At 37.6% G+C, this 17,306-nt stretch overlaps 1 protein-coding gene across 1 annotated transcript in view; it reads right to left on the reverse strand.

The window, feature by feature from the left end:
- KCTD9 (potassium channel tetramerization domain containing 9) overlaps positions 1–17,306 on the reverse strand; it is a 58,963-nt gene that overhangs the window by 17,597 nt on the left and 24,060 nt on the right. The window contains exons 7-9 of the mRNA XM_082656837.1: positions 16,542–16,609; positions 16,358–16,453; positions 15,495–15,644 (exon numbers count right to left, since the gene is read on the reverse strand). Of these exons, the coding sequence (XP_082512963.1) occupies positions 15,495–15,644; positions 16,358–16,453; positions 16,542–16,609 (314 nt within the window). The remainder of the gene's footprint in view (positions 1–15,494; positions 15,645–16,357; positions 16,454–16,541; positions 16,610–17,306) is intronic.

Consider the following 17,306-nt stretch of genomic DNA (forward strand, 5'->3'; position numbering starts at 1 on the left):
CAAGAGACCCACTTCAGACCCAGGGAGACATACAGACTGAAATTGAGGGGATGGAAAAAGATATTCCATATAAATGGCAATGAAAAGAAAGCTGGAGTAACAATACTCATATCAGATAAAAATAGACTTTAAAATAAAGAATGTTACAAGAGACAAGGAAGGACACTACATAATGATCAAGGGATCATTCCAAGAAGATATAACAATTATAAATATATATGCACCCAACATAGGAACACGTCAATACATAAGGCAACTGCTAACAGCTATAAAAGAGGAAATCGATACTGACACAATAATAGTGGGGGACTTTTAACACCTCACTTACACCAATGGACAGATCATCCAAACAGAAAATTAATAAGGAAACACAAGCTTTAAATGACACAATAGAGCAGACAGATTTAATTGATGTTCATAGGACATTCCATCCAAAAACAGGAGATTACACTTCCTTCTCAAGTGTGCACAGGACATTCTCCAGGACAGATCACATCTTAGGTCACAAATCAAGCCTCAGTAAATTTAAGAAAATTGAAATCATATCAAGCATCTTTTCTGACCACAACGCTACGAGATTAGAAATCAACTGCAGACAAAAAAACGTAAAAAACACAAACACATGGAGGCTAAACAATACGTTACTAAATAACCAAGCGATCACTGAAGAAATCAAAGAGGAAATAAAAAAATTCGTAGAGACAAATGACAATGAAAAGACGACGATCCAAAACCTATGGGATGCAGCAAAAGCATTTCTAAGAGGGAAGTTTATAGCTATACAAGCCTACCTCAAGAAAGAAGAAAAATCTCAAACAATCTAACGTTACACCTAAAGCAATTAGAGAAAGAAGAACAAGCAAAACCCAAAGTTAGCAGAAGGAAAGAAATCATAAAGATCAGAGCAGAAATAAATGAGGGGGGACCTTGAAGATGGCGTAAGAGTAAGACGCGGAGATCACCTTCCTCCCCACAGATACACCAGAAATACATCTACACGTGGAACAACTCCTACAGAACACCTACTAAAGGCTGGCAAAAGACCTCAGACCTCCCAAAGGCAAGAAACTCCCCACGTACCTGGGTAGGGCAAAAGAAAAAACAGAGACAAAAGAATAGGGACGGCACCTGCACCAGTGGGAGAGAGCTGTGAAGGAGGAAAAGTTTCCACACACTAGGAAGCCCCTTTGCGGGCGGAGACTGCGGGAGGCGGAGGGGGGAGCTTCGGAGCCGCGGAGGAGAGCACAGCAACGGGTGCGGAGGGCAAAGCGGGGAGATTCCCGCACAGAGGATCGGTGTCGACCGGCACTCACCAGCCCGAGAGGCTTGTCTGCTCACCCACCGGGGCGGGCGGGGCTGCGAGCTGAGGCTCTGAGGCTCGGGTTGCGGTTTCGGAGCGCAGGGAGAGGACTGGGGTTGACGGCTTGAACATAGCCTGAAGGAGTTAGTGCACCACGGCTAGCCGGGAGGGAGTCCCGGGAAAAGTCTGCACCTGCCAAAGAGGCAAGAGACTTTTTCTTCCCTCTTTGTTTCCTGGTGCGTGAGGAGAGGGGTTTAAAGAACGCTGCTTAAAGGAGCTCCGGAGACAGGCGCGAGCCGCGGCTAAAAGCGCGGACCCCAGAGACGGGCGCGAGCCGCGGCTAAAAGTGCGGACCCCAGAGACGGGCGGGAGACGCTAAGGCTGCTGCTGCTGCCACCAAGGGGCCTGTGTGCGAGCACAGGTCACTACCACACCCCTCTTCCGCGGAGCCTGTGCAGCCCGCCACTGCCAGGTTCCCGGGATCCAGGGACAACTTTCCCGGGAGAACGCACTGCGGGCCTCAGGCTGGTGCAAAGTTACGCCGGACTTTGCCGCCGCAGGCCCGCCCCGCACTCCGTGCCCCTCCCTCCCCGCTGGCCTGAGTGCGCCAGAGCCCCCGAATCAGCGGCTCCTTTAACCCCGTCCTGTCTGAGCACAAAACAGACGCCCTCCAGCGACCTACACGCAGAGGCGGGGCCAAATCCAAAGCTAAGCCCCGGGAGCTGTGAAAACAAAGAAGAGAAAGGGAGATCTCTCCCAGCAGCCTCAGAAGCAGCGGATTAAAGCTCCACAATCAACTTGATATACCCTGCATCTGTGGAATACCTGAATAGACAACCAATCATCCCAAATTAAGGAGGTGGACTTTAGGAGCAAGATCTATGATTTTTTTCCCTATTCCTCTTTTTGTGAATGTGTATGTGTATGCTTCTGTGTGAGATCTTGTCTGTATAGGCTTGCTTCCACCATTTGTCCTAGGGTTCTATCCATGTTTTTTTTTTTAAACATTTTTTTCTTAATAATCAATTTTAATTTTAATAACATTATTATACTTTACCTTCGTTCTTTCTTTCTTTCTTTCCTTCCTTCCTTCCCTCCTTTAGACAACGAAACATCCCAAATTGAGGAGGTGGTCTCTGACAGGAAGATTTATGATTTTTCCCCCTTTACCTCTTTTAGTGAGGGTGTATGTGTACGCTTCTGTGTAAGATTTTGTCTGTATAGCTTTGCTTCCAACATTTGTCCTAAGGTTCTATCCGTCCCTTTTTTTTTTCTAAATAAGAATTTTTTAATTCAATAACTTTATTATACTTTATTTTATTTTTACTGTATCTTCTTTCTTTCTTTTTTCCTTCTTTCCCTCCTTCCTTCCTCCCTCCCTCCCTCCTTTCTTTCCTTCTTGCCTTCTTTCCTTCTTTCTTTCTTCCTTCCTTCCTTCCTTCCCTCCTTTTCTTCTTTCTTTCCTCATACTTCTACTAATTCCCTCTACTTTTTCTCCCTTTTATTCTGAGCCGTGTGGATGAAAGGCTCTTGGTGCTCCAGCCAGGAGTCAGGGCTCTGCCTCTGAGGTAGGAGAGCCAATTTCAGGACACTGGTCAACAAGAGACCTCCCAGCTCCACATAATATCAAACAGCGAAAATCTCCCAGAGACCTCCATCTTAACACCAGCACCCAGCTTCACTCAATGACCAGCAAGCTACAGTGCTGGACAACCTATGCCAAACAACTAGCAAAACAGGAACACAACACCACCCATTAGCAGAGAGGCTGCCTAAAATCATAATAAGGCCACAGACACCCCAAAACACAGCACCAGACGTGAACCTGCCTACTAGAGAGACAAGATCCAGCCTCATCCACCACAACACAGGCACTAGTCCCCTCCACCAGGAAGCCTACACAACCCACTGAACCAACCTTAGCCACTGGAGACAGACATCAAAAACAGCGGGAACTACGAACCTGCAGTCTGCAAAAAGGAGACCCCAAACACAGTAAGATAAGCAAAATGAGAAGACAGAAAAACACACAGCAGATAAAGGAGCAAGATAAAAATGCACCAGACCTAACAAATGAAGAGGAAATAGCCAGTCTACCTGAAAAAGAATTCAGAATAATGATAGTAAGGATGATCCGAAATCTTGGAAATAGAATGGACAAAATGCAAGAAACAGTTAACAAGGACCTAGAAGAAATAAAGATGAAACAAGCAACGATGAACAACACAATAAATGAAATTAAAAGTACTCTAGATGGGATCAATAGCAGAATAACTGAGGCAGAAGAACGGATAAGTGACCTGGAAGATAAAATAGTGGAAATAACTACTGCAGAGCAGAATAAAGAAAAAAGAATGAAACCAACTGAGGACAGTCTCAGAGACCTCTGGGACAACATTAAACGCACCAACATTCGAATTATAGGGGTTCCAGAAGAAGAAGAGAAAAAGAAAGGAACCGAGAAAATATTTGAAGAGATTATAGTTGAAAACTTCCCTAATATGGGAAAGGAAATAGTTAATCAAGTCCAGGAAGCACAGAGAGTCCCATACAGGATAAATACAAGGAGAAATACGCCAAGACACATATTAATCAAACTGTCAAAAATTAAATACAAAGAAAGCATATTAAAAGCAGCAAGTGAAAAACAACAAATAACACATAAGGGAATCCCCATAAGGTTAACAGCTGATCTCTCAGCAGAAACCCTACATGCCAGAAGGGAGTGGCAGGACATACTGAAAGTGATGAAGGAGAAAAACCTGCAACCAACATTACTCTACCCAGCAAGGATCTCATTCAGATTTGATGGAGAAATTAAAACCTTTACAGATAAGCAAAAGCTGAGAGAGTTCAGCACCACCAAACCAGCTTTACAACAAATGCTAAAGGATCTTCTCTAGGCAAGAAACACAAGAGAAGGAAAAGACCTATAATAATGAACCCAAAACAATTTAGAAAATGGGAATAGGAACATACATATCGATAATTACCTTAAATGTAAATGGACTAAATGCTCCCACCAAAAGACACAGATTAGCTGAATGGATACAAAAACAAGACCCTTATATATACTGTCTACAAGAGACCCACTTCAGACCTAGAGACACATACAGACTGAAAGTAAGGGGATGGAAAAAGATATTCCATGCAAATGGAAACCAAAAGAAAGCTGGAGTAGCAATTCTCATATCAGACAAAATAGACTTTAAAATAAGGACTATTAAAGGAGACAAAGAAGGACACTACATAATGATCAAGGGATCGATCCAAGAAGAAGATACAACAATTGTAAATATTTATGCACCCAACATAGGAGCACCTCAATATATAAGGCAAATACTAACAGCCATAAAAGGGGAAATCGACAGTAACACATTCATAGTAGGGGACTTAAACACCCCACTTTCACCAATGCACAGATCATCCTAAATGAAAATAAATCAGGAAACACAAGCTTTAAATGATACATTAAACAAGATGGACTTAATTGATATTTATAGGACACTCCATCCAAAAACAACAGAATACACATTTTTCTCAAGTGCTCATGGAACATTCTCCAGGACAGATCATATCCTAGGTCACAAATCGAGCCTTGGTAAATTTAAGAAAATTGAAATTGTATCAACTATCTTTTCTGACCACAACACCATGAGACTAGATAGCAATTACAGAAAAGATCTGTAAAAAATACAAACACATGGAGGCTAAACAATACACTACTTAATAATGAAGTGATCACTGAAGAAATCAAAGAGGAAATCAAAAAATACCTAGAAACAAATGACAATGGAGACACAACGACCCAAAACCTATGGGATGCAGCAAAAGCAGTTCTAAGGGGGAAGTTTACAGCAATACAAGCCCACCTTAAGAAGCAGGAAACATCTTGAATAAACAACCTAACCTTGCACCTCAAGCAATTAGAGAAAGAAGAACAAAAAAACCCCAAAGCTAGCAGAAGGAAAGAAATCATAAAAATCAGATCAGAAATAAATGAAAAAGAAATGAAGGAAACAATAGCAAAGATCAATAAAACTAAAACCTGGTTCTTTGAGAAGATAAACAAAATAGATAAACCACTAGCCAGACTCATCAAGAAAAAAGGGAGAAGACTCAAATCAATAGAATTAGAAATGAAAAAGGAGAGGTAACAACTGACACTGCAGAAATAAAAAAGATTATGAGAGATTACTACAAGCAACTCTATGCCAATAAAATGGACAACCTGGAGGAAATGGACAAATTCTCATACATGCACAACCTGCCAAGACTGAATCAGGAAGAAAAGGAAAATATGAACAGACCAACCACAAGCACTGAAATTGAAACTGTGATTAAAAAACTTCCAACAAACAAAAGCCCAGGACCAGATGGCTTCACAGGCGAATTCTATCAAACATTTAGAGAAGAGCTAACACCTATCCTTCTCAAACTCTTCCAAAATATAGCAGAGGGAGGAACACTCCCAAACTCATTCTACGAGGCCACCATCACCTGGATACCAAAACTAAACAAGGATGTCACAAAGAAAGAAAACTACAGGCCAATATCACTGATGAACATAGATGCAAAAATCCTCAACAAAATACTAGCAAACAGAATCCAACAGCACATTAAAAGGATCATACACCATGATCAAGTGGGGTTTATACCAGGAATGCAAGGATTCTTCAATATACGCAAATCTATCAATGTGATAAACCATATTAACAAATTGAAGGAGAAAAACCATATGATCATCTCAATAGATGCAGAGAAAGCTTTTGACAAAATTCAACACCCATTTATGATAAAAACCCTGCAGAAAGTAGGCATAGAGGGAACTTTCCGCAACATAATAAAGGCCATATATGACAAGCCCACAGCAAACATCATGCTCAATGGTGAAAAACTGAAAGCATTTCCACTAAGATCAGGAACAAGACAAGGTTGCCCACTCTTACCACTCTTATTCAACATAGTTTTGGAAGTTTTAGCCACAGCAATCAGAGAAGAAAAGGAAATAAAAGGAATCCAAATCGGAAAAGAAGAAGTAAAGCTGTCACTGTTTGCAGATGACATGATCCTATACATAGAGAATCCTAAAGATGCTACCAGAAAACTACTAGAGCTAATCAATGAATTTGGTAAAGTGGCAGGATACAAAATTAATGCACAGAAATCTCTGGCATTCCTATATACTAATGATGAAAAATATGAAAGTGAAATCAAGAAAACACTCCCATTTACCACTGCAACAAAAAGAATAAAATATCTAGGAATAAACCTACCTAAGGAGACAAAAGACCTGTATGCAGAAAATTATAAGACACTGATGAAAGAAATTAAAGATGATACAAATAGATGGAGAGATATACCATGTTCTTGGATTGGAAGAATCAACATTGTGAAAATGACTCTACTACCCAAAGCAATCTATAGATTCAATGCAATCCCTATCAAACTACCACTGGCATTTTTCACAGAACTAGAACAAAAAATTTTGCAATTTGTATGGAAACACAAAAGACCCCGAATAGCCAAAGCAATCTTGAGAACGAAAAAAGGAACTGGAGGAATCAGGCTCCCTGACTTCAGACTATACTACAAAGCTACAGTTATCAAGACGGTATGGTACTGGCACAAAAACAGAAAGATAGATCAATGGAACAGGATAGAAAGCCCAGAGATAAACCCACGCACATATGGACACCTTATCTTTGATAAAGGTGGCAGGAATGTACAGTGGAGAAAGGACAGCCTCTTCAATAAGTGGTGCTGGGAAAACTGGACAGGTACACGTAAAAGTATGAGATTAGATCACTCCCTAACACCATACACAAAAATAAGCTCAAAATGGATTAAAGACCTAAATGTAAGGCCAGAAACTATCAAACTCTTAGAGGAAAACATAGGCAGAACACTCTATGACATAAATCACAGCAAGATCCTTTCTGACCCACCTCCTAGAGTAATGGAAATAAAAACAAAAATAAACAAATGGGACCTAATGAAACTTCAAAGCTTTTGCACAGCAAAGAAAACCATAAACAAGACCAAAAGACAACCCTCAGAATGGGAGAAAATATTTGCAAATGAAGCAACCGACAAAGGATTAATCTCCAAAATTTATAAGCAGCTCATGCAGCTCAATAATAAAAAACCAAACAACCCAATCCAAAAATGGGCAGAAGACCTAAACAGACATTTCTCCAAAGAAGATATACAGACTGCCAACAAAGACATGAAAGAATGCTCAACATCATTAATCATTAGAGAAATGCAAATCAAAACTACAATGAGATATCATCTCACACCAGTCAGAATGGCCATCATCAAAAAATCTAGAAACAATAAATGCTGGAGAGGGTGTGGAGAAAAGGGAACACTTTTGCACTGCTGGTGGGAATGTGAATTGGTTCAGCCACTATGGAGAACAGTATGGAGGTTCCTTAAAAAACTACAAATAGAACTACCATATGACCCAGCAATCCCACTACTGGGCATATACCCTGAGAAAACCATAATTCAAAAAGAGTCATGTACCAAAATGTTCATTGCAGCTCTATTTACAATATCCCGGAGATGGAAACAACCTAAGTGCCCATCATCGTATGAATGGATAAAGAAGATGTGGCACATATATACAATGGAATATTACTCAGCCATAAAAAGAAACGAAATTGAGCTATTTGTAATGAGGTGGATAGACCTAGAGTCTGTCATACTTAGTGAAGTAAGTCAGAAAGAAAAAGACAAATACCGTATGCTAACACATATATATGGAATTTAAGAAAAAAAAAATGTCATGAAGAACCTAGAGGTAAGGCAGGAATAAAGACGCAGAGCTCCTAGAGAACGACTTGAGGTTATAGGGAGGGGGAAGGGTGAGCTGTGACAGGGCAAGAGAGAGTCATGGACATATACACACTAACAAATGTAGTAAGGTAGATAGCTAGTGGGAAGCAGCCGCATGGCACAGGGATATTGGCTCGGTGCTTTGTGACAGCCTGGAGGGGTGGGATAGGGAGGGTGGGAGGGAGGGAGATGCAAGAGGGAAGACATATGGGAACATATGTTTATGTATGACTGATTCACTTTGTTATAAAGCAGAAACTAACACACCATCGTTAAGCAATTATACCCCAATAAAGATGTTAAAAATAAATAAATAAAGTTTCAAAAAAAAAAGAAATAAATGAAACAGAAACAAGGAAAACAAGAGCAAAGATCAATAAAACTAAAACCTGGTTCTTTGAGAAGATAAACAAAATTGATAAACCATTAGCCAGACTCATCAAGAAAAAGAGGGAGAGGACTCAAATCAATACAATTAGAAATGAAAAAGGAGAAGTTACAACAGACACCACAGATATACAAGGCATCCTAAGAGACAACCACAAGCATATCTATGCCAATAAAATGGACAATCTGGAAGAAATGGACAAATTCTTAGAAAGGTATAACCTCCCAAGACTGAAACAGGAAGAAATAGAAAATATGAACAGACCAATCACAAGTAATGAAATTGAAACTGTGATTAAAAATCGTCCAACAAACAAAAGTCCAGGACCAGAATGCTTCACAGGTGAATTCTGTCAAACATTTAGAGAAGAGCTAACACCCATGCTTGTCAAACTCTTCGAAAAAATTGCAGAGGAAGGAAAACTCCCAAACTCATTCTACAAGGCCACCATCACCCTGATACCAAAACCAGACAAAGATACTAAAAAAAAAGAAAATTACAGACCAATATCACTGATGAATATAGATCCAAAAATCCTCAACAAAATACTAGCAAACAGAATCCAACAACACATCCAACATTAAAAGGATCATACACCATGATCAAGTGGGATTTATCCCAGGGATGCAAGGATTCTTCAATATACGCAAATCAATCAATGTGATACACCATATTACCAAACTGAAGAATAAAATTCATATGATCATGTCAATAGATGCAGTAAAACCTTTTGACAAAATTCAACACCCATTTATGATAACAACTCTCCAGAGAGTGGGCATAGAGGGAAACTACCTCAACATAATAAAGGCCATATATGACAAACCCAGAGCAAACATCATTCTCAATGGTGAAAAACTGAAAGTGTTTCCTCTAAGATCAGGAACAAGACAAGGACGTCCATTCTCACCACTCTTATTCAACATAGTTTTGGAAGTCCTAGCCATGGCAATCAGAGAAGAAAAATAAATAAAAGGAATACAAATTGGAAAAGAAGGACTGTCACTGTTGGCAGATGACATGATACTATACATAAAGAATCCTAAATATGCCACCAGAAAACTACTAGAGCTAATAAATGAATTTGGTAAATTTGCAGGATACAAAACTAATGCACAGAAATCTCTTGCATTCCTATACACTCATGATGAAAAATCTGAAAGATAAATTAAGGAAACACTCCCATTTACCATTGCAACAAAAAGAGTAAAATACGTAGGAATAAACCTACTTAGGGAGACAAAAGACCTGTATGCAGAAAACTATAAGACACTGATGAAAGAAATTAAAGATATACAAAGAAATGGAGAGATATACCATGTTCTTGGATTGGAAGAATCAATACTGTCAAAATGACTATACTACCCAAAGGAACCTACAGATTGAATGCAATCCCTATCAAATTACGAATGGCATTTTTTACAGAACTAAAACAAAAAATCTTAAAATTTGTGTGGAGACACCAATGACCCCGAATAGCCAAAGCAGTCTTAAGGGAAAAAAATGGAGGTGGAGGAATCAGACTACCTGACTTCAGACTATATTACAAAGCTACAGTAATGAAGACAATATGGTACTGGCACAAAAACAGAAACATAGATCAATGGAACAAGATAGAAAGCCCAGAGATAAACCCACACACCTATGGTCAACTAATCTATGACAGAGGAAGCAAGGATATACAATGGCAAAAAGACAGTCTCTTCAATAAGTGGTGCTGTGAAAACTGGACAGCTACATGTAAAAGAATGAAATTAGAACACTCCCTAACACCATACAGAAAAATAAACTCAAAATGGATTAGAGACCTAAATGTAAGACTGGACAGTATAAAACTCTTAGAGGAAAACAGGAATAACACTCTTTGACATAAATCACAGCAAGATCGTTTTCGATCCACATCCTAGAGTAATGGTAATAAAAACAAAAAGAAACAAATGGGACCTAATGGAACTTAAAACCTTTTGCACAGCAAAGGAAACGATAAAGTAGATGAAAAGACAACCCTCACAATGGGAGAAAATATTTGCAAACGGATCAAAGGACAAAGGATTCATCTCCAAAATATATAAGCAGCTCATGCAGCTCAATATTAAAGAAACAAACAACCCAATCCAAAAATGGGCAGAAGACCTAAATAGACATTTCTCCAAAGAAGACGTACAGATGTCCAAGAAGCACATGAAAAGCTCCTCAACATCACTAATTATTAGAGAAATACAAATCAAAACTTCAATGAGGTATCACCTCACACCAGTTAGAATGGGCATCATCAGAAAGTCTACAAACAACAAATTCTGGAGATGGAGTGGAGAAAAGGGAACCCTCTTGCACTGTTGGTGGGAATTTAAATTGATACAGCCACTATGGAGAACAGTATGGAAGTTCCTTAAAAAACTAAAAATAGAATTACCATATGACCCAGCAATTCCACTACTGGGTGTATACCCAGAGAAAACCATAATTCAAAAAGACACATGCACCCCAGTGTTCATTGCAGCACTATTTACAATAGCCAGGTCATGGAAGCAACCTAAATGCCCATCGACAGACGAATGGATAAAGAAGATTTGGTACATATATACAATGGAATATTACTCAGCCATAAAAAGGAATGAAACTGGGTCATTTGTAGAGATGTAGATGGATCTAGAGACTGTCATAGAGAGTGAAGTCAGAAAGAGAAAAACAAATATCATAGATTAACGCATATATGTGGAACCTAGAAAAATGGTACAGATGAACCAGTTTGCAGGATAGAAATTGAGACACAGATGTAGAGAACAAATGTATGGACACCAAGGGGGGAAAGCGGTGGGGTGGTGGTGGTGGTGGTATGATGAATTGGGAGATTGGGATTGACATGTATACACTGATGTGTATAAAATGGATGAGTAATAAGAACCTGCTCTATAAAAAAATACATTAAATTAAATCCAAAAGTAAAAACTTAAATTACATGCTTGCACTGAATTCACCTCACAAATATGCTGAGGAAAAGAAGCCAGACACACAAAAAGTATTTACTAAATGATTCCATTTATTAAATTTCAAAGATACATAGAACTCACCTATGGTGTTGTAAGAAGTCAGGATACTGGTTACCCTTGATTAGAAGGAGGACATGAGGGCTTCTGGGGTAATAGTCTGTTTCTTGATCTAGTGCTGACTTTATAAATGTGCTCACTTTGTGAACATTTATTGACTTATACATTTATAATTTGTGTGTTTTTCTGTATTAATATTATGTTTCAATAAAGTCTGTGTTAAAAAGATTTAAAAAAATCAACATCCATTTATGATAAAAACTCTCCAAAAAGTGGGCAGAGGGAACCCAGTTCAACATAATAAAGCCCATATGTGACAAACCCACAGCTAACATCATACTCAATGGTGAAAAGCTGAAAGCACTTCCTTTAAGATCAGGAACAGGACAACGATATCCATTCTCACCACTTTTATTCAAAATAGTTTTGACATCCTAGCCACAGGAATCAGAGAAGAAAAAAAAAAAAGAAATCCAAATTGAAAAAGAAGAAGTAAAACTATCACTGCTTGTAGATGATATGATACTATACATAGAAAATCCTAAAGAAGCTACCAGAAAACTGCTAGAGCTCTTCAATGAATTTGGTTAAGTTGCAGGATAGAAAATTAATACACAGGAACCTGTTGCATTTCTACACACTAACAATGAAAGATCAGAAAGAAAAATTAAGGAAACAATCCCATTTACCACTGCATCAAAAAGAATAAAATACCTAGAAATAAATTTACCTAAGGAGGTAAAAGACCTGCACTCCCAAAACTATAAGATGCTAATGAAAGAAATCGAAGATGATACAAATGGAAAGATATACTGTGTTCTTGAATTGGAAGAATCAATACTGTCAAGATGACCAGACTACCTAAGGCAATCTACAGATTCAATGCAATCCCTATCAAATTACCAGTAATGCCATTTTTCATAGAACTAGAACAAAAAAAAATTTTAATTTGTATGGAAACACAAAAGACCCCGAATAGCCAAAGCAATCTTGAGAAAGAAAACTGGAGATGGAGGAATCAGGCTCCCTGACTTCAGACTATAATACAAAGCTATAGTAACCAAAACAGGATGGTACTGGCACAAAAACAGAACCATAGATCAGTGGAACAGTATAGAAAGCCCAGAAATAAACCTACACACCTATGGTCAATTAATCTATGAGAAAGGTGCAAGAATATACAGTGGAGAAGACAGCCTCTTTACCATGTGGTGCTGGGAAATTGGGAAAGCTAGATGTAACAGAATGATACTAGAACATTCTTTAACACCATACACAAAAATAAACTCAAGACTTCCCTGGGTACCCAGTGGTTAAGACTCCATGCTTCCATTGCAGGGGGCATGGGTTTGATCCCTGGTCTGGGAACTAAGATCCCTCAGGCCACGTGGTGTGGCCAAAAATAGAAACAACAAAAACAAAAACAAACAAACAAAAAACTCAAAATGGATTAAAGACCTAAATGTAGTACCGGATACTATAAAACCTAGCGGAAAACATAGGCAGAACACTCTGTGACATAAATTGCAGCAGTATCTTTTTAGATTTGTCTCCTAGAATAATGAAAATAAAAACAAAAATAAACAAATGGGAACTAATTAAACTTAAAAGCTTTTGCACAGCAAAGGAAGCCATAAACAAAGCAAAAAGACAATCTACAGAATGGGAGAAAATTTGCAAATGATGCAACTGACAAGGGATTATCTCCAAAATATACAAACAGCTCTTGTGGCTCAATATCAAAAAAACAAACAATGCAATCAAAAAATGGGCAAAAGATCTAAACAGACATTTCTCCAAAGAAGACATACAGATGGCCAAAAAGCACATGAAAAGATGCTCAACACTGCTAATTATTAGAGAAATGCAAATCAAAACTACAGTGAGGTATCACCTCACACTGGTCAGAATGGCTGTTATCGAAAAGTCTACAAATAATGTTGGAGAGGGGTTAGGAAAAGGAACCCTCCTACACTGTTGGTGGGAATGGAAATTGGTACAGCAACTATGGAGAACAGTATGGAGGCTCCTTAAAAAACTAAAAGGAGAGCTACCATATCATCCAGCAATCCCACTCCTGGGCACGTATCCGGAGAAAACCATAATTTGAAAAGACACATGCACCCCAATGTTAACTGCAGCACTATTTACAACAGCCAAGACATGGAAGCAAACTAAATGTCCATGGACAGATTAATGGATAAAGAAGATGTGGTGTATATATATAAATATATATATATATATACACACACACACACACACACACACACACACACACACACACCATGGAATATTATTCAGTCATGAAAAAAGAATGAAATAATTCCATTTGCAGCAATATAGGTGGACCTAGAGATTATCATACTAAGTGAAGTAAGCCAGACAGAGAAAGATAAATATATGATATTGCTTATATGTGGAATGTAAAAAAACAGAAAGATACAAATGAACTTATTTCCAAAACAGGAGACTCACAGACATAGGAAAAAAATGTGTGGTTACCAAATGGGGGAAAAGGGGATGGGAAGAGGGATAAATTAGGAGGTTGGGATTAACATATACATATTACTATATGTAAAATAGATAACCAACGAGGACCTACTGTATAGCACAGGGAATTATACTCAGTATTTTGTAATAACCTATAAGGGAAGAGAATCTGAAAAAGACTGTATATATATATGTATATATGTATACACACACACAAACACACACACACATATATGTAACTGAATCACTGTGCTGTACACCTGAAACTAACATGACATTGTAAATCAACTACACATCAATAAAAAAATCATACATATATATATAATATATACACATGTATATTATATATACATATTGGCCTTCACATCAATTATACAATGTGGGTAGAACAAGCATTCAAAGATAAGAAAATTATGGTTCAGGCTCACAGTAATGCTATAATTAAATAGAACTCAAAACCATTTGTATTCAATGATCCAATCTGTCTTATCTTTTTTTTTTTTCATTCCTTAACAGAAACCAACAAAGCTGCCTCTCAGCATTTCACTATTTAAAAATTAGGTCCTTCAGATTTTTCCTTTGTACTGTTAGTGTTTTGCTTATTTTGCCATTTATTTGATCCTTCATCATAAGATGGAACAAGGAAATGTGTTGGCATATTCTGTTATTAGATCCAAGTTTCATGGAAAAATACACTGCAGCTAAGGAACAAAACCAACATTATAAAATTCAATAAACATTTATTCAGTGACTACTAAAGGCAAGGTACTATATTAGGTGTTATTAACTCAAAAGGCACACAGACATGGTCCTTGATATTAAGGAACTGAAGGTTCTTAGAAATTAGATTTCACGGCTGGTTTTACATATATCTTCTAACCTCAAATTAGCACAGGTAACTGCTACACAAATACATGCATATACATATGTACACACACACATATATACACATACATATATGCAAACACATATGAATAGAGGTAGAGAGCCACTGAGATGCTAACTTATACAGATTGCTGTATACCATGTTTATTTAAAAATAACTGCCACATATCCCCTGGAGCAATAACATTTTCCTATTCCAGAAATGAACCTGAATAGAAAAATGCAAAGATACTTTCCAGCTTTACCCTATTAATTCATTGAAAATAGAAGTCCTGATAAATAGAGTGTTGAGGAGATCAGGATCTAATTTCAAGATTTCATTTCTTATTAGTTGCTATACTTTTCAGACCTATGTTTAATAAAGGATACCAAAGTTGCAAAACCAACCCATTTCACTTTCAGAACCTTCAGTTTTATCATCAACTTAGTAAATTATCTGTTTGCAAGTAAAAGCTCCAATAAGGGACAGATATAATTTCTGCTCTGAGTGTTCAATAGACTAAAAATTTAATTTTCTTTTGTAACCAAAAATGATTCTTACGTCAAGCACTGATCCAGAGAGGTCAGCTCGTTCAAGATTTGCACAGCAGAGATTAGCGTGGGCAAGATTGCAGCGGCTTAAATTGGCCATTTTGAAGTTAATGTATCGAAGGTCCAAACGAGAAAGATCAGCACCACTGAAGTTTAAACCCTAAAATTAAAAAACACAAACTGTCACAATATTTAAACCATCTGTTGTATATTCAATTACAATAGCTAACCACCATGTGTTTTAGAAGTAATTGGCAGTTCCGTCATTTGGAGTTCCTTACATGATCAAATGGAACTGAGATACATAAAATTAGTGTCCTTAACGGGTTCTTAAAGGAACTCAACTTACATATAACACTAGAATGCATCCTGGCAATGCCTCATTTATGTGCAGAAGTTTCTAAAGAGAGATCTCTGCTGGCCACATACCCGTTGATAAGTAGTATTTTTTTATTAAACCTGATTGTACTTAAATTATTTTATTAATTCAATAATTCAAGATCGTTTTATTTTTTTAAAGTGAGTATTGTGGTTTTTAAAATCATTAGTGCTATAATACATAAAAGTAAAAGTATCTTCCACTGATTAACCATACATAACAACTGTACAATTGACTTTTTATTTTTATTGCTGCAATTCCTGTGCATTACTCAAAAACTGCTGCATGAGGCATAATTAGACAATAAAAAAGATTATTACATCTCTTTTTCTGTCTAACCATTTTGGGACTAAATCAATGCTATGACACATAAGTAAAATATATCTTTCATGAAAAAAGAAAACAAGGCAACAGAAAAATTCCCAGAAGAATTTAAAACTTTACTCACAGATTTGCCTACACGAATAACTCATATAAAAGTCTGCTTTAATTACCTGGCAACGCAATTCTGATTTGGTTGGAGTGGCTAGCAGAAATCGCACAAATTCCTTTCGAGATATTGGTGAATGATCTTCTGGTGGTTGAGAATTCTTGAAAAGCATATTGACAGATCAGTGGAGCATTTTGGGAGATAGCTACAATACATGTAATACTTGGCTAATGTAAAAAGAGTCTTACCTTTATTGCCACTTCTAGGTGTTCAATCAATGAGTCAATACCAAAAAATCTTGCTTCTTCTAACACACCTATCATAATAAAAACAATTTGACTTTTATAGAATGCTATTCATGTTAATATTTATAGAATCATTTATAAAAAAATCTATAAAGTTAAATTCTCACAACAGAAGTGAAATACAAGTAGGCTATCCATCAATATAGAAAAAAAATAACTCATGTTTAGAACATATATATGTATATATAGAATATTTAAAAATATTTGTAAACAAAGTTTTTCTAAATAGTTTACATACAGCAAAAGAAAGAAGACTCATGAATTAGAATGAAAGCTTTCCATATTACAAAATTATTTCTGAAAATTAAATAGGCCACAGACAAAAAAATCCTAACATCATACATTCCTAAAATAACTGACATAGTGATTTGTAAACCCAATAATAAATGATTAGTTCACCTAATCTTAACATTTCATTGACTTTTAAAAAATATTTATTTTTGGCTGCATTGGGTTTTTGTTGCGTGCAGGCTTCCTCTAGTTGCGGCAAGCAGGGACTACTCTTCGTTGCGATGTGCTGGCTTCTCGTTGCAGTGGTGTCTCTTGTTGTGCAGCATGGGCTCTAAGCATGCTCAGCAGTTGTGGCACATGGGCTCAGTAGTTGTGGCTCGTGGGCTCTACAGTACAGGCTCAGTAGTTGCAGCGTACAGACTTAGTTGCTCCGTGGCATGTGGGATCTTCCTGGACCAGGGCTCAAACCCGTGTCCC

The sequence above is a fragment of the Grampus griseus genome, assembly GCF_964374135.1.
Source record: "Grampus griseus genome assembly, chromosome: 6".
In the NCBI taxonomy this organism is placed as follows: domain Eukaryota; kingdom Metazoa; phylum Chordata; class Mammalia; order Artiodactyla; family Delphinidae; genus Grampus; species Grampus griseus.